This window comes from Spermophilus citellus (assembly GCF_964194105.1).
Source record: "Spermophilus citellus genome assembly, chromosome: 6".
NCBI classification, from domain to species: domain Eukaryota; kingdom Metazoa; phylum Chordata; class Mammalia; order Rodentia; family Sciuridae; genus Spermophilus; species Spermophilus citellus.
In genome coordinates this window covers 14,505,503-14,527,420 of record NC_138187.1, presented here as the reverse complement: position 1 = coordinate 14,527,420, position 21,918 = coordinate 14,505,503, and the positions used below count along the sequence as shown (strand labels likewise).

The following is a 21,918-nucleotide window of genomic DNA, read 5'->3' as shown; positions in this document are numbered from 1 at the left end:
CGCCGGAGAAGCGACGAACGGAGCACCAGGCGCTGCGGCCGCCTCTGCCAACGCCGCCGCCTCAGCCGCGCCGGATGTTTGAACGGACCGGAAGTGGGAGTCAGTGGACTTCCGGCAGTTGGACGTCGGAGAACCCGGAGTGTTGGGGATGGCAACCAAGCGCCTGGCGCGGTACGCTAGTGGGTTCTCCGCGGTGCCGGGGAGGGTGGTCGCTCTGGGTCCGGCGCAGGCGTCCCGGGCAGGGCTGCGCTGGCGGCGTCCGCCGTGGCGGCCTCTGTTCTCCGCATTCTCGGCGTCCGGGATCGGCACGCTTTGAAAAGCTCCTGCCGGAACCTGGGTCTCCAGCCCCAGGCTGCGCTCCGCTAGGCGGGAAGGAGCCCGAGGAGCCCCGGCTTTCTCTTCTCCGTGGCCTGGAGCCTGCGTCTGCCCCTTGTAGCCTTGGGAAAACCACGGGACGTGATAGCCCCGTGTAACTTGTTGGGAGGTCCCAGGCCGGCGCCAGTGCACCTATCATGCCTTTGGTCGCACCACTAACGAATGACCCAGTTAACATGTGCTGCCTCAGCCTGGGGAGTCCCTGGGATTACAGGCGTGCGCCACCGCGCGCGGCCAAAACTGTCCACTTGACAAATTATGCATTTTCTCATCTAAAAAATTTGGGGACCAAAAATGTCTGCCTCCTAGAGTTGCTAGCTAAATGAGTTCACCGTGTATGTTTAGTACCTGCTGTGTAGTAACAGTAAATGCTAGTTATTAGTTATTCCCAAATTTCTACCCTTACCTTCCACCTCTTAGCAGCAATAACAACAAAGCAAAAATACAAAACGGCACTACAACAGTTAAAAACTCTCCCTGCCTCTCACCTTGAGTCCTTGTTGTGGAATGCTGACCTTGGGGTAGAAAGCTATCCTCCGTGTAGAAAGCTGTCCTTGTCTTGATGCCAATCCAGCAAGAGAAAAGGGTCTTGAGAAGGAAAAAGGATGGTTTATTGCTTTGCTAGCAAAGGAGAACCACCGAGAAGCCTGACCTGGAGGAGGTGCCCTATTGCCGGGCAGCAGGGGTCTATATACAACTGAATATACAGCCTGTTTCAATTCAGCATCATCCAGTCACAGCAATTATACACAGCTTAACTTAATTATCATCATCTTAATGGCTCGCTGGCCTCACCTCTCAACCATTCCTTCTGGCAAAATGCCAGGGGCCATTCCAACTCAGCTGTGGCTCTCCACAGCCCTGTGTTCATATTTTTTCAGAATTGTGCTGTATACATAGCAAAGACTTGAAAAAGGAAAAAAAAAAAGTGTAAGGACAAAAATAACTAAAGCTCTTCAGTGTTTCTGTACCCCTACAATCATGAGTTCCCCAACATTACTGTAAAACACAGGGAGCAGATAAAATTAACCTAAGTTTGCTAATATGTGCTTGAGGTCTATGTAGGTAAAATGACTACTAAAAATCAAAAAAGGATGACAGCCCAGCCGCTCAGGAGGCTGAGACAGGAGGATCATGAGTTCAAAGCCAGCCTCAGCAACTTAGAGAGGCACTAAGCAACTCTGAGACCCTGTCTCAAAATAAAATATAAATATAAAAAAAGAGTATTACAGTACAAGAACCCAGGTCTTTTTATTTTTTATTTTTATTTTTTTAATTTGTTTTTCTTTGTTTTAATTAGTCACACATGACAGTACAGTGATCTTGACATATCACATTTGAATCAAATAGGGTATAATTTCTCATTTTTCTGAGTGTACAGGTTGCACAATCTCACTGGTCATACAGTCACGTATATACCTACGGGAAAACTAGTGTCTATTTTATTTTGCTGTCCTTCCTATTCCCCCTTCCCCTCCCCTAAGGAGACCCTCATCGTTATACAGATTATATGTATGATGATGTGAAGGGGGGAAAAAAAAAGAAAAAGTACCCAGGTCTTTCCTCCCAAAGTCTAGTTTAGTTTCTCTTCCATCAGAGCACATTAAGGAGTACTTTGCCATTTGCCCAGTAGTGTGAATGGGTTCATTGATCTTATTGGGTTGTTTTACATTTTTAGGCAGCTTGGATTAATTAGGAGAAAATCAGTTGCACCAGCAAATGAGAAACAAGGAAGAAGCAAATCCAGTAAGTAATGCGCTTAATTTCTTTACATTTTGTAGCCTGTACTTTCACCACTAATAAAGCATAAGAACACCCTGATCTTTTGCAGAGCAGTTGTATGACTACTTAATTGTGATTGATTTTGAATCCACCTGCTGGAATGATGGGAAACACCACAATAGCCAGGAAATAAGTAAGTCTGGAATTCCAATAAATTCCAAACAAATTTAGCATTAAGGAAGTCATTTTAAAGTTTATAGATATAAACCAGCCAATAGTTTAGGAGATGGTCTATGAATTGGTAGTTTTATATAAAACCTGTCTTTATTTAAAAACAACAAAATCCCAAATACCTAAATGTATCATTGTGTAAAATAATTGTTTTAGAATTATATACAAAACCTCAAATGCATAGAAACTAAAACAATTATTTCAACTTCCATATGGTCTTCATATTTAATTGTGGAACTATAGAGATGAATTTGATTTCAGTATTTTTATTTATGGTTTATTGTTACTTCATATCATACTCCTTTGGTCTCTTATTATGCTTTTATTGAAATTTATTGTTTAATAATTCTATTTTGACAATATATGTTTAGTTTAAAATGACTGTAGCATTGTTAAAACTTGTATATTCAAGTGTTGGTTGATAATTCTTTGATTTAGTTGAATTTCCAGCAGTATTGCTGAACACATTAACTGGAGAGATTGAATGTGAATTCCATGCTTATGTTCAGCCTCAAGAACATCCAATCCTTTCGGAATTTTGCATGGAGCTGACAGGCATAAAACAGGTATGATGCAAATTTTAAGATTCATAAATCAGTTTTAGAAAAAAAAAGTTGCTATAAAATATTTAGTTTTTCAATTACATTGACATTTTCCTAGAATATAGGAAATATGACATTCCTAATTTAACATCTTTCTCTTGTTTCTGAAACAGGGTTTTATTGGGTGTTTAAAATATCATTTGGTATTTTATTTATTAAGTGTTAAGAGAAATAATGTCCTCTCCCAAAATCCACTGGGATATTTAAAAATTAGAATTGTGTTATAAACATGACGATCAAGTCTGGCTCTACAGCTCAGTGGTAGAGTGCTTGCTGAGCATGTGGAAGTCCTGGATTTTAGTCCCCAGCATTGGAAGGGGAAAAAACAAAGAAATGATCCTAAGGAAATGAAGTAACTCAAATTTATCTTTTATTTCTGTCAATCTGGATTTAATGATTATATTTCTATCCAATTTTAGATTTATCAACCAAATTCTTATCTTGGTGAGTTCTAATCGTTAAAGAACTCCTGTGTATCTTAACATTTTTTCACTGGATAAATTCTTTGCCAGTTAGAACCTCTTTGTTATATCCTCCCATATAATTATAATGTCTGCTTGATAATTATAGAATTTGATTGTTGAATTCAGATTTTGTGACTCTAATCAGGCTCAAGTTGATGAAGGAGTCCCTCTGAAGATTTGCTTATCTCAGTTCTGTAAATGGATTCATAAGATTCAGCAACAGAAGAAAATTATTTTTGCTACTGGGGTTTCGGAGCCTTCTACTTCTGCAGCAAAATTGTGTGCATTTGTTACTTGGTCAGGTAAAAAATAATAATAGTTGAGTTATTCCTGTAAACCACAAATGGGTAGCATTATAACGATGTCAATCTTTTTTTTTAATATATATTTTTTTAGTTAAACATGGGCACAATATCTTCATTTTGTTTATTTATTTTTATGTGGTGCTGAGGATAGAACCCAAGGTCTCACACATGCGAGGTGAGCACTCTGCCACTGAGCCACAACCCCAGCCCAACGATGTAAATCTTTATTGCTAATTTTCTACTTAGTAATCTAGAATTATACTTTTTTTTCTTTTATTTTTTTGGTACAGGGGATTGAACTGAGGGGCACCACTGAGCTACATCCCCAGCCCTATTTTGTATTTTATTTAGAGACAGGGTCTCACTGAGTTGCATAGCGCCTCGCCATTGCTGAGGTTGGCTTTGAACTCGAGATCCTCCTGTGTCAGCTTCCCCAGCCACTGGGATTACAGGTGTGCCACCATGCCCAGCTACAATTATACTTCTTAACCTGGACCAGGAAAATAAATTCAAGTTCCTCACAGTGTTAACCAAGAAAAAGTAAATTTGCTCATATCTTTAACATTATGATACTGGATACCTTAAAAATATAAGCATCAGCTTTTAGAATCTTTCAAGGTGTTCCTCTATGTTCTTCTGAATTCAGACAATGATTCATTGAAAACTCATTATGGTATTTTCTGTATCCTTTAGAATAAAGAGTCATGAGGTCACATCCTTTGCTTTTATGAATTGATCCTTACTAATATAGACATTAAGAAAAAAAATGAACCATTTAACATAGGTCTTTGTATGACCATGATAAATTAATCAATTAATTGCCATTAATAGTCATTGATAGCAGTACAACACCCTTGATAACATAGATTGATAGTCATAGTTGGATTCAAGTTGCTATAAAATATTTGGTTTTTCAATTACGTTAACATTTTCCTAGAATATAAGAAATATGACGTTCCTAATTTAACATCTTGTTTCTGAAACAATAAGGGTTTTATTGGGTATTTAAGAAATCATTTTGAAACTTAGTTACCAATGTAATTTCTTTAATAATAAGTTATTTAAAGGAATAAAAAGCATACATGTTATTATTTATTAGCATTATTAGTTATTAGAAGAGCAATTAAGCCTTACTGTACTATTTTATATCATCTTCCGTATTTATTTGTAAGTGGAAGGAAATTCTGACGTAAATAACTTTGTTCTGTTTTAATTTGCTTAATGCAGACTGGGACTTGGGGGTTTGCCTGGAGTATGAGTGTAAAAGAAAACAACTGTTAAAACCCGTGTTCTTAAATTCCTGGATTGATCTCAGAGCAACTTACAAGGTAAGAGTGAAAGGCAAGGGCATGTTCATTTTCCTTCTATTGAAAAATGATTACATTATTTCCCATACATGGTATTGGTATTTTCTTTGGGAATATTCATATAAATATGACTTTAAAAGCAATACAATAGAAATTAGCATATTTCAGGGGCTAGGGATGTAGCTCAAGTGGTAGTGCACTAGGGGCTGGGGATGTGGCTCAAGCGGTAGCGCGCTCGCCTGGCATGCGTGCGGCCCGGGTTCGATCCTCAGCACCACATACCAACAAAGATGTTGTGTCCGCCGAGAACTAAAAAATAAATATTAAAAAAAAATTCTCTCTCTCTCCTCTCTCACTCTCTCTTTAAAAAAAAAAAAAAAAGTGGTAGTGCACTCACCTAGCATGGGTGAGACACTGGGTTTGATTCTTGGCACCACATAAAAATAAAAATAAAGATATTGTGTCCACCTAAAAAAAAAAAAAAACAAAACTGAAAAATAAATATTAAAAAAAAAGAAATAAGCATATTTCAAATTCAATAGAACTAAAATTATGAAAAGTAGTTAATATCTAGCCTTTCAAGTAGTAATAATATTTTTAGCTATGTTTTCTTTGATTTGGTCAGCTTTTCTATAGAAGAAAGCCAAAAGGACTAAGCGGTGCCTTGCAGGAAGTGGGAATAGAATTCTCAGGACGAGAACATTCTGGTTTGTATAAGTAGCAAATCATTTTATTATGTAACTCAATTAAGTGTTGTAAAAAAATTTAATATAAACTTCATTTTTTGATAATGCCATTAATAACAAATATCCTTCAACCTAAAAGTTGCTCCTAATCTACACAATTCAAATTGTTTCTGTTTTTGGAGTTACCAATTTCATGAACTATTTAATGTAAAAATTGCCATCTAGTGGCTTTCTAGTTGCTAAAAAGAATGAAAAGAATTAATCAGTCAAATCAAATGGAGATGTTAAACAAGTACCCAAATGATACAGTGGATTAGTGAAAGAACTGAACAAGGCTATTCACAAATCATGGTTCCTATAGAATGCCAGTTACATTTTTAGTAACTGAAACAAATTTTTACTTCTTACTCTGCAAATCTAGATCTTCTCTTTCATTGATAATGTGGATATAGCTTTCCACAAGACCAGTTTATTGTGATTAAAATTTGTAGGTGATTATAAAGTTAACATATGCCCCAATTTTATTTAAGTGGTAATTTTTTCTTCTTGCTGTTTTTTTCTTTACACTACTACTGAATTCAGTGTTTGATATCTATTTCCTCAGGGTTGGATGATTCTCGCAATACTGCTCTTCTTGCTTGGAAAATGATCAGAGATGGGTGCCTAATGAAAATTACAAGGTCCTTCAACAAGGTCAGTGGTATATTCCCTTTTTATTCTGTTATCTCAAACTCCAGAGTGGGTTCACTGAAATGTGGATTTCATATGTGTGATCATTTATTAATAGATGACATATTTCTTTTTTGTCATATCACATAATTTCTGCTGAAGAAAGTATAAATGCAGAATTTCTAAAGCTGTCGGATTTGTCTGTGGAATCGTAGGTTCTCACAAAGAAGAATCCCAACATTCTGGCCGGAAATTTGAATACAAATCAAGAAGAAACATCTGCCTGCAACATTAGCATCCAGGGTTCCAATATACATGATAGAGAGCCTAAAAATACAATAAGTGCTCATGAAAAGGTTCAAATGAATTTAGTTTGTATGAATTCCCCTATAACAGTACAAAAGGATCAGTTACAAGTAAAGAACAGTAAAAAAGCCGGTCCTCACAATGTCGAAAGTTGTTTATCTGTTTTTAATACTAAGCCCTCTACATCTTTGGGACAGTTGCAGTCTCCCAGCCTAAATTCAACTATCTATGTGCAGAAGCAAAAAAAAAATGAACATCTTGTAGTTAATACCAAATCTAAGTCTTCAACATTTAATTCAGAATTGGTACTTGTCTCTACTACCATTCCTTCTGTTAATCATGTTTCTGAAGTGGAAATGAGTTCTACTCTTGACTCTTTGCCTATGTTGGCTGAATGGGAAGACATAGTTTTACTGCCAGCATCTCAACCTGAGGAAAATATAGATAGTCTACTTCCTATTAGTGACACAAATGTAGAGACTTCACTTAGTTCTGGAGAAAGAGTAATGGTTTTAAAAGAGTCAGAAGTGCTGAGTCATGAAAATTTTGGAGGCATCAAGAAAACTTTAAAGGAATTAGAGACCACTAAGTCCATTGTGTATAAGAGTCCTCACACTACTATTTATAATGTAAAAGAAGCTAAATATCCAGGTTCAGATGTGTCTGCCTTTAAATTACCTGAATGCAAATTATGTGCCTTTAACAGTGTTAATGCCAATGCATCTCATCCTTCAGTTTTGGGGAAACATCCTCTTTCTTTAGGTGTCTTTAAAAGGAATTCATCTAGTCCCCCAGTTTTCCCACCAGCAAAAAAACAGACCTTCACTATTCATGAAGAACAGCCAGCATCATCTGATTGCTCCCCAGGAAAAAGTTCTTGTCAGAAGGTTGCCCCCGCTGTATTAACTTGGGCAGTGAATCCACAAGAGCCTTGGAAGAGTGGGAAAATGACACCTCCCTTATGCAAGTGTGGCCGGAGATCTAAGAGACTTGTTGTTTCTAACAATGGACCAAACCATGGAAGAGTCTTCTATTGTTGCCCTATTGGCAAATACCAAGAAAACAGAAAGTGTTGTGATTATTTTAAATGGGAACAAACACTTCAAAAGGAAAAAGCCAACAGCACGCTTCTATCTCATTCCTCAGGGAGACTCACTTTTAGTTCTCCAGTAACAAGCCATATTCGTGATAGTAATTGTCTTCCTACTAAAAATTCTTTGAGACTCAGACCTTCAATGAGGAATTGATAAATTTTCTGTACAGTTAAACTGTTTTTACTTTTAGGACAACTTTTATATGACTTTTAGTGCAGGAAAGATAAAAAAGTGTAGTGCTACAAGTTATGGAGTCTTAGCATATCTGAATTCTGTAGACTGTATTGTAGCAGATACACACGCACTCACACAAGCACACACACACACACACACAGAAAGAAAATATATTTCATGCCTTCCACTTTCACTCACCATTTGCTTAACAATTGCCTTCTGTTTGTTCAGGTATGAATCCTAATTACTCCTTAAATTCCCGAACATGAATATTCTGGTACTATCTTACACATTTTACTTATATTTCATATAATAATGTTTGCTGAATTTTCATGCCTCCTTGAAGAATGACAAAATATTTTATAAACTGTATTCATTAGGTTAAATAAGCAATAATAGTACATGATATTCATTTTTCTAGTTAGACCTTGAAACAAATTATAAGCTATTTTTAAATTATTTGAATAAAAATGTGACTAATAAAATTTCCTACTCTATTTTTAGGTAGATACTTGGGAATTATGATAATCTCCAGATTGATATTTTTTATTTTTCTGAAAAATTATAAGTTGTTTAGTTTTATTCAAGGCTTAATTATTCTAATTTGTATATTCACATATTGGAATTATTTAACTAAGGCTTAAAATCCAGTGTGGCAGAGATTTGATTGATTGATAGAAACTGCTTCTATACCAAACATTTAAGAATGCTGTGATCTGGGGATATAGCTCAGTTGTTGAACATGTACCTGGCATGTGCTAGGCCCTGGGTTTGATCCAAGAAGTATCAAAATAAAAATTCCTGAGCAACTGATGACATTTATTTTGTGATGCCAAATTATAGGAACATTGACACTGGTGCATAGGAATCTATTGAATATTTTATTTCAAATTCAGCCTCTGATGTCATAATTACAGAATATTTTAAATCAACAGTTTATAAGCATACTGTCACATTTTTTTAAAATCACCTCTTCCTAAACTTGTGGTTGCTACAAATTTATAGATACTATGTTTATTTCATGTGTACTATAATAATGGGATGAATTTAAATTGTTTTCCATTCTTTCTTCTTCAGTTCATTTCTTTTTATCTTCCCACTAATAGTCTTTGGCAGCTCTTGAATAAATTCTACCTGTTAAATATCAAGAAGAAGAAAATTAGTCTAATCTAATTAGTCTAATCTAATTAGTCTTTATCTTTAGATAAAGCCATTTATGTAGTAGTTCTGTTATGAATTCTAGATGAAAAGATTAGGACACCTGTTGTGGGTTTTGGGTAACCAAATAGGGAAGGGGGTATTGTTGAGTAGATTTTTTCTTGATATTTAGTATTTACCGAAAGTTCACTGAGCCAAGTTAAGAGTTTAATTTTAAAAATTCAGATTCTTATTTACACATCATTAGTTCAATTTGAAACACTTTATGTAGCATGTTTGAGGAGAGTGTTCATTAAAAAGGAGAAAATAAACAGAATTGAAAAAAATTCCATAACACTGAACAAATATTCATCATAAATAGGATGCCTACCTTTCTTGGGTATTTGTAAGGTGCTGTACTTCTTTTTACATGATCCTGAATCTCCTTTTTTAATTGTTCTTGGTCATGTGACTTATAATCAGGGTTCAAAACAATAAAAGCTTTTACAACCTAAAATAAATATTTGAAACAGCAGAAAGATGAGTTGTATTTTTTTGTTTTGTTTTGTTTTAGTACATCTTACTTTCTCCAACTGGGAATCTTTGTGCTGCTAGGTAGTGTGCACAAAAAGTTAAACAGTTTGAGCTAAACTAGCCAGTTGATTCCCGCACTTCTTGTTCCACACCCAATACAAGAGACTTTCTGGGATCCCTGATTTATTTATGGTATATTCTTGAACTCTCTCATATAACTACATTTTGAATTCTTGCTTTCTGACCTATTTCTGACCATCTCTGTCCTTGACTTATTGCCTTATTTTTATCTCCTTTAATAAAGTTTCCTCTTGAAACTTGGCAATGCACTAAGCACAGCCTCTTTTTGTAACAATAAACTCTATTCCAGTGTAGTTTCTAAGACTCTACTCAAATAAACTCTGTTATGTCTTTCTAAAAGTCTTCACAGAACATTACAGAAACATGTTAAATTAACAAGGAACAACCTAAAATTATAGTATGAGCTCTGAAGTCAGACAACCTGGGTTCAAGTCATAGTCTGTTGTGTCATCTTGGGCAAGTTAGGTCATCTTTCTGTGTTTCACTTTCCTTCTCTGTAAAAGAAGCTGCAAGGAGTACGTAAGTCAATAAAGACTTAAGGCTTATAATAATGCCTGTCCCATAAGAAGTCATCAAAAATGATAGTTCGTAGGTATGGTAGTAAAAGTACAAAGAGTTAGGGTTTTGTTTTGTTTTATTTTAATTTTTTTAACCTAAAAATAAACATATGGGCTTCAAAGCTTCTCTGAAATTCAGTGAATCTAAGTCTATGGCTATATCATTCAGTATGGTAGCTACTAGCAATATGGATGTTTAACTTAAAATCAACCAAAATTAAATTTCCTTAGTCATGGTAGCTGCATTTCAGGTATTAAAATAATCTGAGGCCATTATATTGAATGGTGCAAATATAGGACATTTTTAGCATTGTCTTAGGACGACAGTGGCCTATGGCCTTTTTCAAATTTTCAGAGTGGTGTTTGAGCTAAGAAAAATTTAGGAACCAGTCATCTCAACAAATAGTGTTCACCTCTTTATTTCACAATCCAATGTTAAAATAGTATTTAAAGTATCTATTATTTTCAAAAATAACAAATGCAAGTTATCCACTCCTTTAACACATTGGAAATTTTGTCTTTTCAAGAGGCTATAAAAAGCACACATTTTTAAAATAGTGAAAATGTAGTTAAATCGATGAAGTAACTCACTGGCTAAAAAATTTTAAAAGCAAAGTAACCATGTGAAACTCCTGAAAATATTAAAATATGAAAATCAACTGAGAATGTACAAAATTTTTTTTTTTTAAAGAGAGAGTGAGAGAGGGGAGAGAGAGAGAGAGAGAGAGAGAGAATTTTTAATATTTATTTTTTAGTTCTCGGCGGACACAACATCTTTGTTGGTATGTGGTGCTGAGGATCGAACCAGGGCTGCACGCATGCCAGGCGAGCGCGCTACCGCTTGAGCCACATCCCCAGCCCATGTACAAAAATTATCAATATAGGAGTTAAGGAAATACTCATTTTAAACCCTATTTGCTTTTGGATAATTTACCAGAGAAAAAAATTAAATATTCATGAAAATTGTCAAAAGTAGTTTTGTTTAGTTGATAGTGTGAGGAATTTTTTAAGTTCAAACACTGCAACAGTGTTTAATATAGGCAACAGTGTAAAAATGTACATATTAGATTGAAAGACTATGGTGTTAAAAATTATCAATATTTGGAATCTTGTCCTTAAATCTTCATTTTATCTGTTTTTTAATTAAATTATTTTAAATTATTTATTTAATTTGTTATGTGTGATAGCAGAATGCAATTCATTTGAAATTGCACATGTAAAGCACAATTTTTTAAGTCACTGATTGTACACAAAGTATTTTCACACCTTTCTTGTCTTATACGTCGTGTACTTAGGGTAATGATGTCTAACTCATTCCACCATCATTCCTATCTCCTTGCCCCCCCCCCCCGTCCTTTCCCCTCCCTCCCCTGATTAATTCTTCTAGAACTTGTTACCCAATCAAAGACATGGCTGGACTTAACCTGGAAAAGGACCCAATCCAGCTAAAATAGGTCTGCCACCAGAAAGAAAAGAGCTGCCTATGTCCTACAGCACATGGCATGGACCCCTTGTTTGAAACACCCATGCATCTTTTGCCAGGAAATATTGCAGCCCACAAGTATTGGGAAACTGGCCAAGTCCAAGTCCTATATCAAGACCCTAGAGTTGAATCAGGGCTGCACAACCCACTTATCAGAACTTTGCTCTGTCATCTGTGGGGTATCAGCCAATCCTAGCCCTAAAGTGTCCAGGACCATTGTGTTTCAAGTCAGCACTTGTCTAGGTGGATAAAAGTAATGAAAGGCATGGGAGAGGCTGAGACTCTGGAAACCTGCCGGTAGAGTGCAGTGAAGAGATCTGCTCTTACCTACAGGGACTATATATTCCCTTTCCTAATAAATAGGGTCTTTTGTTATAGAAACATTCCAAACCAGCAAGTGCTGGTCAATATCCAAAACTACTTTGGGCCATTTAGGAAGACGTAAAGCTTATCCTCTTGCATCAGTTTCAGGACACAAATACACCCTCTTTGTACTACAATAAACATCTCCCGTTTCTGCCTTAAACTTGACCTATTCAGCCACTTAGACTAAATACCTGTAACCCTGCCCCTTACCTGGAACTTCAAGTCCTACACCTTCGAGATAAGATACTCAAATACATGGTACAGAACATTCTGGACTACTGACGTCAATGTTGTTTTCAAAACTTGATTCAGTGTTTGAGATACTGTCCTCAAATCTTCATTTTATCTGTTTTGCTTGGCAAAAGAGGCCTGAAGAGTGGCATGGACTCTTAAGCACAAACTACCACACGGTCAGCCCCTGCTTATTTCTGAAACTTCTGCTCATAGGCCTACTTATTTCTACTCATGGCTGCCTCACTTCCTGACTCTGACCTTCATCTCACCACTGATGTCTGACACCAGGTCCTCCTTTGCAATGCCAAGCACCTTATTGGCTTCCACCCCTTCTGGGTAACAATTTGATCCATCTGACTTCTAAAGCCCTGTCCTGGAGTGATCCTGGATGATTGGCATCATCCCATCTTTGTCGCAGTACTCCATGGAATTCAGGTTCGGATTCTTTCTAGTACACATTTTTCAGTTTTGGTCTGTAGCAGTTCTTTCTGACTAGCATATTTATATCTAACTTGCATTTAGTATGTTTTTTTGTTGTTTGTTTGTTTTGGTGAGTGTGGAACTGGGGATTGAACCCAGGGCCTCACACATGCTAGGCAAGAACTCTACCACTAAACTATATCCTCAGCCCTTTTTAGTTTATTTTGAGACAGAGTCTTAAGTTGCCCGGGTTGGCCTTTCACTTGTGATCTTCCTGCCTCAGCCTCCTGAGTATCTAGGATTACAGGTATGGTTTACTAATCCACCTGGCTAAGTAAATGAATATTTGTTAGGCTTGCATATGTAGTGAATGAAGCATTTGTGTTATTCTGTTTCAAGGAAGTACTGTGTAAAAATATGTGTCAGATTGCCAATCAATTATAATTGAGATGAATCAGTTCATTTACCTCTCCTCTGATGGGATCAGGGCTGCTGACAACAGCTGACTCTGCAACCGAAGGGTGCTCCATCAAGGCACTTTCTACCTCAAATGGCCCAATCCGATAACTGGGAAGGCATATGGCAGGAGTCAAGACTCATTCCAGTATACTGATGATCAGTTAACAAAGACATACACAGTTGGAGAAGAACATTACCCAGAGGATAATATGACATCATCCGATCTTGAAACAAACCAAAAATATCCATCTTTATCCATGTACCCTCTGTCACCCGTGACATAGAAGTTGCCTCGTAGAGTTGAAGCTGTTTTTGAAGGATCATCCTGCCAAAATTAAATAGGCTTTTATTAATGTGACTCTTCTGTTCAGTTGGTTTGTTAAATGTTCAAAGAAAAAGTCTTATCACCTTTGAGAAACCCTTAGAAGGAAGAGGACCAGAGTATGAAATTGGGATGAAATTCCAACATGGACCCAATCCAAGAGTAGGTTGTTACAAAGAATAGATAAGATTCTTCCTTGAGAATTTTCTTAGATAAGTCACAAAACAAACGTTGGAAGAGCTCAGAGAAATAGGCTAATTTAAGCCAGGTGGGGTAGCTCATACCTGTGGTCCCAACAGCTGGCTCAGGAGGCTGAGATAAGAGGATTGCAAGTTCAAAGCCAGCCTCAGCAAAAGTGAAGCACTAAGCAACTTAGTGAGACCCAGTCTCTAAATAAAATGCAGAATAGGGCTGGGGATGTGGCTTAGTGGTTGAGTGCCCCTGAGTTCAATGCCCAGGACCCTGCCCCCTGCCAAAAATAGGCTAATTTAAGTCTTTTGTTAATTGGCTAATACCTAACACTGGTAGAAAAAGAAATGAATACTCAGAGTTAAAAGAAAGCACCAACACCAAAAACAGAATTCTGGCATAAAAAGAAAAATAAATGAAGAATTGTCATAGTATATAAAGTTCATGGGCAAGTAGAATCTGGACCTATGCCTCTTATTATATTGAAATAAACTTTGCTTTAATTTGCTTTTCATGATTGGAGATAAAATGTGCTTGCAAACAGTAAGGAACTGGAAAGCCTCAAGAGGGAGGAATTTACTTAATCAAATTGCCCTAATCCTTGTTCCTCCCACTCCTCCTAAGAAGAGACAGCACTAATCGGATGTCAGGAAAATGAGTGGGTATGATTTGATGGTTAAGAGGATCAGTGGATGCTAAGAGGATGTGGATGTAACAGGCTGTCTTCTTTCTAGGGCTCCCTTCTTGCCTTTATGATTATCTAGCCTGTGGGACCACTGTGCTCTTTAGTAAGCATTCAAATGTTTTTTCAATTCCCTTCCTATGGAATTACCATTCAGGAAAATGAATCTCTTCAGAAAGGGACAAGTACCTGCCTAAATGGTTTTTTTTTTTTTTTTTTTTTTTTTTTTTTTTTTTTTTTTTGACCAAGCAGTTTTGAGAAATAGAAAACAAGAGATTTAAAAACAAGTCTCTTACTACATAATGAGTAAAAAGGCCAAATGGTCGGTTAGGTAGAACTTGAATTCCAATATCTCCTTCTTGTTCAGGAGGTAGAATATTGCCACTTTCATCTAAAATCTAAGATAAAACAGAAAAACATTTTAAGAGAATTTTTATTCAATATCACATCTTAAATCTTTGTATTTTTTTTTTTTTACCACTTAGGGATGTAGACTTCAAAAATATTTTAAGTATGCCTTAGAGAAATGTATATATTTAAATTCTTCTTGCACACATAAAATATTATCAAATGCAGATTGCCAAAATGTGATAACAATTTTCTTTTTTTTTTTTTTTTAAGAGAGTGAGAGGAGAGAGAGAGAGAGAATTTTTAATATTTTTTTTTTTTTAGTTCTCGGCGGACACAACATCTTTGTTGGTATGTGGTGCTAAGGATCGAACCCGGGCCGCTACCACTTGAGCCACATCCCCAGCCCCGATAACAATTTTCTTAAAGTCTATCATCCATAATAATAATCACATTTTGGTAATATTCTTTTAGCAACATAGACATAGTAAAAAATAAGATCACGCTTTATCTCCCCCGCCCCCCGCCCGGGGTACTGGGACTCAAGCCCAAGAGCAATGTCCCTCTGAGCTACATCCCCAGCTCTTTTACTTTGAGATCAGGTCTTGCTAAATTGCCCAGGTGGGCCTTGAGCTTGAGATCCTCCTAACACAGCCTCCCAAGGTGCTGGGATTATAGGCATGAACCACTATGTCCAGGTTATGTGGCAATATATCTTATTAAAAATAAAAACATGGATTTTAGGGTCCTATACCAAATCTATTACATCAGAATTTCCAGGGAAGGCCTCATGTAAGATAGAATCTGAGCTCCCTCCCCTGGAAGTGAATCCATCTTGCCTTTTGGCTGCTGTTGCTTTCTCTTTTCATATTAGTGAAAGTTCCCTTGTCTGTCCCTAGCTTTGCAGCTGGATCAGTCTGAGAACAATTCTGTCCCTGTACACTATGCAGATGGAGAAGCAGAATATTTCCTAATCACCAGTTGGTAGTAATGGCAGTGGTTACAAAAGCCTGGAAATAGGCAGGCACTCTGAACTTGTGCCTCTTTTGGCCTAGTTGATTCCTGCAAGAAGTACTGACCCCCCCCTCAGCAGATGCATATGATGTTGTGGTTGAGTATGATATTGGAGGCAGATTGCTTGGGATTGTATCCTTACTCTAGCAGCTGCCAGCTATGTGAACTTGGATTTGTTCCTTAACTTCTCTATGTCCTTATCAGGAAATGGTTCTAATATTAGTATGTATTTAGGTTCCTCCTGGAAACTAATGAGTTTATACTTATGAAATGCTTTGGAACTACATAGTACAATATAGATATTGTAAAGTAATTGGGACCCCAGCTAAAATTTCTAGCCCATATCCATCTTTGTATAGAAATTAAGGTATCATGGAAGTAACGTGGAATTGTCTCCAAAACAAGGAGTGTATATGGGGACCGGTGGGAAACACATTGGGTTGTTAGACATTGTCATGGAAGGGGATGTTCAAACCTTAACATCAAAAGCAGGAGAAGGTTTTCCCATTGAGCCAGGTTTAATTTTCATTCCCTTAAAATTTCCACAGATTAGCACCTAGTGTAAGAAGAAGAAAAAGAAAGGGGATATAAGTAACTAAGATTCATTAATTTTCTATCATTCAACAAATATTTAATGAGAACTTAGTATGAACCATGCTCAAAATAAAGTCTCTATTCTCACAGAGTAAAGAGATGGAAAATATACAAAATATATAATAAAAGTTATAAGATGTAAATTCATAACTAATGTTTATAAAAACATGAGTAGGTTTACATTTGTACTCATTAGCAGGGTATACTAATGATGGTTCTGTTTAAATAATTTGTCAATTTTGCTTTTTGTTTTTGGTTATTTTAATTTTGGATCAAGTAATACATTAACAATGATAAGTTCAAGCATTATACAGTGAAGCATCAGGAAAAGACACAAAACTTCCTTTCAACCTTTTGCTCATCTGCTCCATCTTACCCCTCCTTCTACCAAATAGCCACCTTTGCTCTTACTTCATTAATGTCCCCTAGAATTTCTTATTATTCTCATCTCTGCAAACTCTTTAAAGAACTTTCTTGGAATATGTTTGCCAAGGAGATTCTAATAGACTCAATATTTCAAGTAACAAGGAGCTTAGCCAGCGTTTTCCATTTTGAGGCAGCCCTAAGGAAGCTCCTTATCACTTTTAGGAGAAATCTTTCTTTACATAGATTTCTTTACATATTTTTTTCATTTAAAAAATATTTTAATGCCTTCACGCTGATCAGTTAATAACAGTTTTTCCTCAACAAGTGGCTATTAAACAAGTGTATATTTTAGAGATTTTTCTTTCCAACTCGCTTCCTGAGGCTTTTATTATTATAATTGTTTTCTAGCCACACCACTCCTTCCCTTATCCCTGGAAGATGCACGAGGACATCACAGAGACTTTGGTTTTTATTCATCCGACTAAATCAAGCTGAGCCCCGTCTTTTCAGTGGGGTCAGGTACCGTTTCTGTCTGTCCGTATCCTTCGTGGATATCCAGGCCCGTCCTGTTTCTCCATTGTTCAATCACCTCTGGGTTGATTGGCTCCCCAGCACTCACGCAGTGATTTAAACTTTTGAATTTATAGCTTCTCAGAAAACAGGAAAGCAGTTAGGTTTAGGAGGAGAAAGTGTAAAGAAGTGGAAATTAAGATTATTTCTGATACAAAATAAGCAGATCATAAAATGACACAGAAAATACCAAATTTTCTTTTCCTTTTCTCCTTTATTTTGAGGGTGGGTTGGGGAGGGCACAACTCTCTGCGAAGAAAAACCAGGGATCCTTAGGGAAGGTAACCCATAATAACATCTTTAATGATCAATTAAAATTTCCCTCACATCTGGAGATGGGAAGTGTTGAGCATTGTGAGTATAGTAAAATGTTTGTTTGTTTCAGACTACCAATCTACCCTTTCAAATGGAATCCATAATAGATTTAGAGACATGCATCTTGTTTTCTGTTTGTTGAGACAAGGTTCCAAATAGGAGGAACTTCTCTGCTGTCTCTGCTCAGGTAATAGTCACCATTCAAAAGATTAAGTACCTTCTTGCCTATAAACACTGGACTCAGCTCTAAACATGGCTCCACCCTGCCTTTTCTCTCCTTCCTTGGGGGAACCTGCCCTGGACACAGTAATCACCATTCACAGAATGTCAGCAAGAGGGAGGAAGAAAAGGAAGAGTTTGCTAGATCCTGCACCCCTCCTCGAGAGCAATGTTTTTAGGCAGAAAGGTCTTTTATTTTCTAGCTTTTTCCTCCCTCTACTAAGTGCCTGTTTACCAACATTTCTTACCTGCTCATATCATTCTGTACAAGCATTCGGTATGCAGTTGGCGCTGAACAGAAGACAGTGATGGGAAAGTTGGAGAGTGTCTGCAATTTAGAAAAAGCAAACTCTTGGCCTACTATAGCTTTATTATATGCTTAAATATCTATGGTAGGCACAGTACAATGTAGACATTGCTTATTTTAATGTAAATGCACTTACACCTTTTCTCTATTTTTCAGGCTTATTGACTGTCTAGATGTGAAATATCTTAAATCAGGTCATCTATCTAATCTTGCAAATTACACTATTCACCAGTCAGTGATAATGCTGATGCATTTCTAACGTGGACCTCCCTCACTGTGCCTTACCTGCAGGATGGAAGTTGACTCGAAACGGGGCAAGTGGTGTACAAATACACATGCTCCTTGGATCCAGGGAGAAAAAACGCTGCTCCATGCAGACTTTGCCCAGCCTGTGTCTGAGGTATTCCACATCACATCCGAGGGTGTCAAATCCAGCCAGAACCTGGGAGAATAATAATCCTGATGTATAAATCTGTTAAATTTTAGAAATTTGACATGTATAAATATATGTATAAAATTTTTTAATGGATAAATTTGTTAATTGTGTTAAAATGTTAAATTTGTAGGAAAACACATTTTAAAGGCCAACACATGAATCATCATTTCATTTTTGACACTTCAAACTGAAGGTCTGTGGAAGTACCTTCCATTTACAGATAATCCTAAACCAAAACTGCTATGGGTGTGTCCAATCATTTTAGGAGGTCCAGTTGTTCCACTGGTAAAGTAAATGGCCATCATCTCATCATGTTTTGTCATCACACAGGTGTGGTTGTCACTGGCATGTCTGCAAAGGAAAGAGTGTAATGATTATGCACAGAAAACACAACGCCATAGACTGTTGCCACTGACAGGGATTTGAGAAGCCATCTCCTCTGATCTCTTCATCTTATGAATCAGGCCCCAGTGACTCGGACTGAATCCCAAGGTAAAAGTTACCCCCACCTCCATCTTTTTAGGTGCTTTCTAGAATCAAAATAAACTTTGCTATCAAAAACGTATACATAATAAATGATTTTGTGGCTTCTTACTATATGATAAAGAAGGATTAAAGTGTAAAAACAATTGCTGGGCAGAATAAGAATTCTACCCTCTTAAAATCATGGACTTATGAAGAATTTCCCCTTCCTCTCTACTGTGAATGCTTTAAAATGTGATTTAAAAAAAAAAAAATGAGGATGTTGGGCTGCATTTACAGATGGTAGAATACTTCCCAAGCACCACACAACACACACATGCACACACACACAGAATTCTAAAAATGATTATGTTAATATAGATCATTAGTAATAACAAGGACTTATGAATTATGGCTGTTCAGTCAAATCTCACCTGCCGCCTATTTTTGTAAATAAAGTTTTATTGGCACAGAGCCATGTCCATTGGTGTATTAGCTTTTGTTGTTTTTACACTGTAATGGCAGAGCATAAGTCTATGCCCACCAAAACCTTAATATGAAGCTCCTTTCTCTTTTGTAGAAAATATTTGCCAACTTCTGAAAGGATAGTTTTTCTGTTTCCCCACAAGATTCTGCACAATTCTGGGTATAATCAAGAATAAGTCTGAATAAGTCCTATCCAGGGAAGGAAGGACTCTGGTGAAAGAGGAAGAAGATCTTTTAGTTCTAAATAATTTGTGCATTAGGGCAGCTAAGAGGAGGCAAACTCTGCCTGCGTACACATCAGGTATCTAAGAAGTTTACAGATTTATCTGTGAATACTAGGTTCAGAATGAGAGGAAAGAAACATCCAGGCCATAAGAAATATAGAAAAGCTGGTTTCAAGCCCAGTCTATGAGTCCAGAATTGTCTTCCTTGAAAATAATACCTATAGTCATGTGCCTATCATCTCCATCACAGGTACAGTTGTCCTCAAAATCTAAGACTGGCTTATTGTGCTGATCTCTTACTACAAGAGATTGTAAATATAGTGGTTAGGAGTGGGGCTCAGAAGCCAGCTGGCTATAAAACCCAGCTCTGCCAAACACTACCATCTGACCTTATTCATCTGTATACTTATAGTACCTATCCTCTGGTCATTGTAAGATTTAAGTGACTTAATATATCTGAAACAGCTTCTGAAACACAAACAGTTCCATATAAATGTTAGCTATCATTGCCATTTTAATACTATTTTTGTTAGAATAGTACTTGGTCTTTGATAAGAACTTAGAGTTGGCTATCATAAAGGAGGTAGGAACAAGTCCACAGTTGCAAGCATGCTCCCAAATTCTTGCAAAAATGTAGGAAGCTCATTATAGAAAAGGAAATCTCTGCCAGCCTAATGCTGAGATATGGCCACTACCTGGCAAAGTTCCACTGATTCCTAGAAGCACCCTAGGGAAGGACTTGAACATCAGTGTAACTTCATTTTATAATTGCACCCATTAACATCAAATGCTGTTTTATTAATTATAACCCAACAGAAGTGGTGCTATCAGCAGGGGATGTTAGAGCCTACACAGAGGACCAATTATGATCCATTTCCCTGGAAGATGGTAACAGCTCTGTGGTTGGCACAATGATGTACCTGCTGGAACCCTCTACAGGATGAAGGACTTACTCTCCCCCGGAGCTGGGAGCCCTCTTTAGAGATTGCCTTGAATGAAGAGAGCTCTCTCTAGGGACAGTCACCATCCAATAACTGATAGATGTGGGTGTATAAGGCCAGGACCTCTTGCTTTAGCTACAAACAGTTTTGAGGTGCCAGTGGGTTGGCCGAGAGTTATTACAGGGAATATATCATGCTTCATTTCTTCCTTTGCCCAATCCCACATCCTTCCCTTTCTTTCATAGTTGTTGATTCCCCAAAAAACACCTTAATAAACATCTTATACAATGTTTTTCATCTCCTTGACTTCTTCCTGGGCATCGCAACCTAAAAAAAAACACTGCAAGCCCCTCCCTGCTTCAGAGCTTAGCACTAGTAATGCAATAATAATTAGGAATTGTTTTCTTTGCCTGTTGCTTTAATTAGCATTTGTTTGATCACTACTAGGTTGAATATCTTTTTTTTTTTTTTTTTAATTATTTTAGGGGAGGGGTGAGGGGACAGTGGAGAATGGGATAGACAGCAGAATACATCAGTCACTAGAAAAGCAATTTGTAAATCAATGGAAATGTAACTGATGTGACACAGCAATCTGTATACGGGGTAAAAATGGGAGTTCATAACCCACTTGAATATCTTTTTGTTATTGCCTTTGTTTCTGTGTTCTACAAGAAAGGCTACTCACTTCATCATCTCCTTGAGGTTCCCCCAACCCTCTCTGGAGTTCTGAGACACAAGTAGCTTGATGTGGAGATTTTCACATGTAGGTGCAACAGCATCCACTGCTGGGGCCAGTGAGTCATCGGTAATAATGCATTTCGCTTTTGAAGTCTGTAGTCTGTAGAGGAGGTCTTTCTGGGTCAGCTGAGTAGTTCCTGGGATAAGAACTGTCCCTACAGAAGCAATGTTTAGAAGAAAGTTTATTCTCATTATGGATTAGTCAGTTTACCACGTAAGATATCTATTTGTCTTTCATTATTCTGCTTTTACCCTTCAAGTAAAAGGGTACTTAAAAGTCTCTAAACCTTTTTTTTTAATACCTTTATTTCACTTATTTTTATGTGGTGCTGAGGGTCGAACCCAGGGTCTTGCATGTGTGAGGCGAGCATTCTACCACTGAGCCACAACCCCAGCCCTCCAAACCTTTTTAAGCCCTAACGTGAGAGGAGAGTAAATGCTGGATAATTATCCTACATTTGAAGATCATTCATAACATAGAGCTTAAAGAGGGTTATGA

General features: G+C 37.1%; 2 protein-coding genes across 14 annotated transcripts in view; one reads left to right on the top strand and one right to left on the bottom strand.

Moving 5' to 3' along the window:
- Positions 1-42: 42 nt before the first annotated feature.
- On the top strand, positions 43-19,366 carry ERI2 (ERI1 exoribonuclease family member 2). 12 transcript variants are annotated; one of them, XR_014022406.1, is made up of 12 exons: positions 45-171; positions 2,054-2,121; positions 2,207-2,290; positions 2,767-2,894; positions 3,540-3,696; positions 4,927-5,027; positions 5,632-5,713; positions 6,297-6,385; positions 17,677-17,793; positions 18,289-18,326; positions 18,424-18,532; positions 18,899-19,362. XR_014022406.1 is itself a non-coding variant. In XM_081297044.1 (10 exons), exons 1-9 carry the CDS (start codon positions 149-151, stop codon positions 17,214-17,216), a joined length of 819 nt encoding a protein of 272 aa, XP_081153170.1. In that variant the 5' UTR covers positions 45-148; the 3' UTR covers positions 17,217-17,235; positions 17,677-18,326. The 12 variants fall into 12 exon arrangements, 7 of the variants coding, with proteins under 7 accessions (XP_081153167.1, XP_081153164.1, XP_081153168.1 ...); XR_014022407.1 differs by lacking the exon at positions 18,289-18,326 and adding an exon at positions 17,130-17,240; XR_014022405.1 differs by having other exon boundaries at positions 17,677-18,326; positions 18,899-19,366.
- ACSM3 (acyl-CoA synthetase medium chain family member 3) overlaps positions 8,803-21,918 on the bottom strand; it is a 25,965-nt gene continuing 12,849 nt past the window's right edge. The window contains exons 5-15 of one of the 2 annotated variants that reach the window (XM_081297046.1): positions 21,367-21,574; positions 18,776-18,919; positions 18,418-18,574; positions 18,074-18,153; positions 17,245-17,368; positions 16,237-16,317; positions 14,696-14,797; positions 13,404-13,531; positions 13,215-13,314; positions 9,464-9,583; positions 8,803-9,069 (exon numbers count right to left, since the gene is read on the bottom strand). In XM_081297046.1, coding sequence (XP_081153172.1) covers positions 8,983-9,069; positions 9,464-9,583; positions 13,215-13,314; positions 13,404-13,531; positions 14,696-14,797; positions 16,237-16,317; positions 17,245-17,368; positions 18,074-18,153; positions 18,418-18,574; positions 18,776-18,919; positions 21,367-21,574 — 1,331 coding nt within the window. In that variant the 3' untranslated portion in view covers positions 8,803-8,982. The remainder of the gene's footprint in view (positions 9,070-9,463; positions 9,584-13,214; positions 13,315-13,403; positions 13,532-14,695; positions 14,798-16,236; positions 16,318-17,244; positions 17,369-18,073; positions 18,154-18,417; positions 18,575-18,775; positions 18,920-21,366; positions 21,575-21,918) is intronic. The other variant, XM_081297047.1, reaches the window with a different exon arrangement.

Excerpts from the sequence above, each read along its gene's own strand:
- ERI2 (XM_081297038.1), top strand. The coding sequence starts at position 149 with ATGGCAACCAAGCGCCTGGCGCG. Across the intron at positions 172-2,053 it reads GCAACCAAGCGCCTGGCGCG|GCAGCTTGGATTAATTAGGA; the intron begins GTACGCTAGTGG and ends TTACATTTTTAG. Across the intron at positions 2,291-2,766 it reads CCACAATAGCCAGGAAATAA|TTGAATTTCCAGCAGTATTG; the intron begins GTAAGTCTGGAA and ends TCTTTGATTTAG.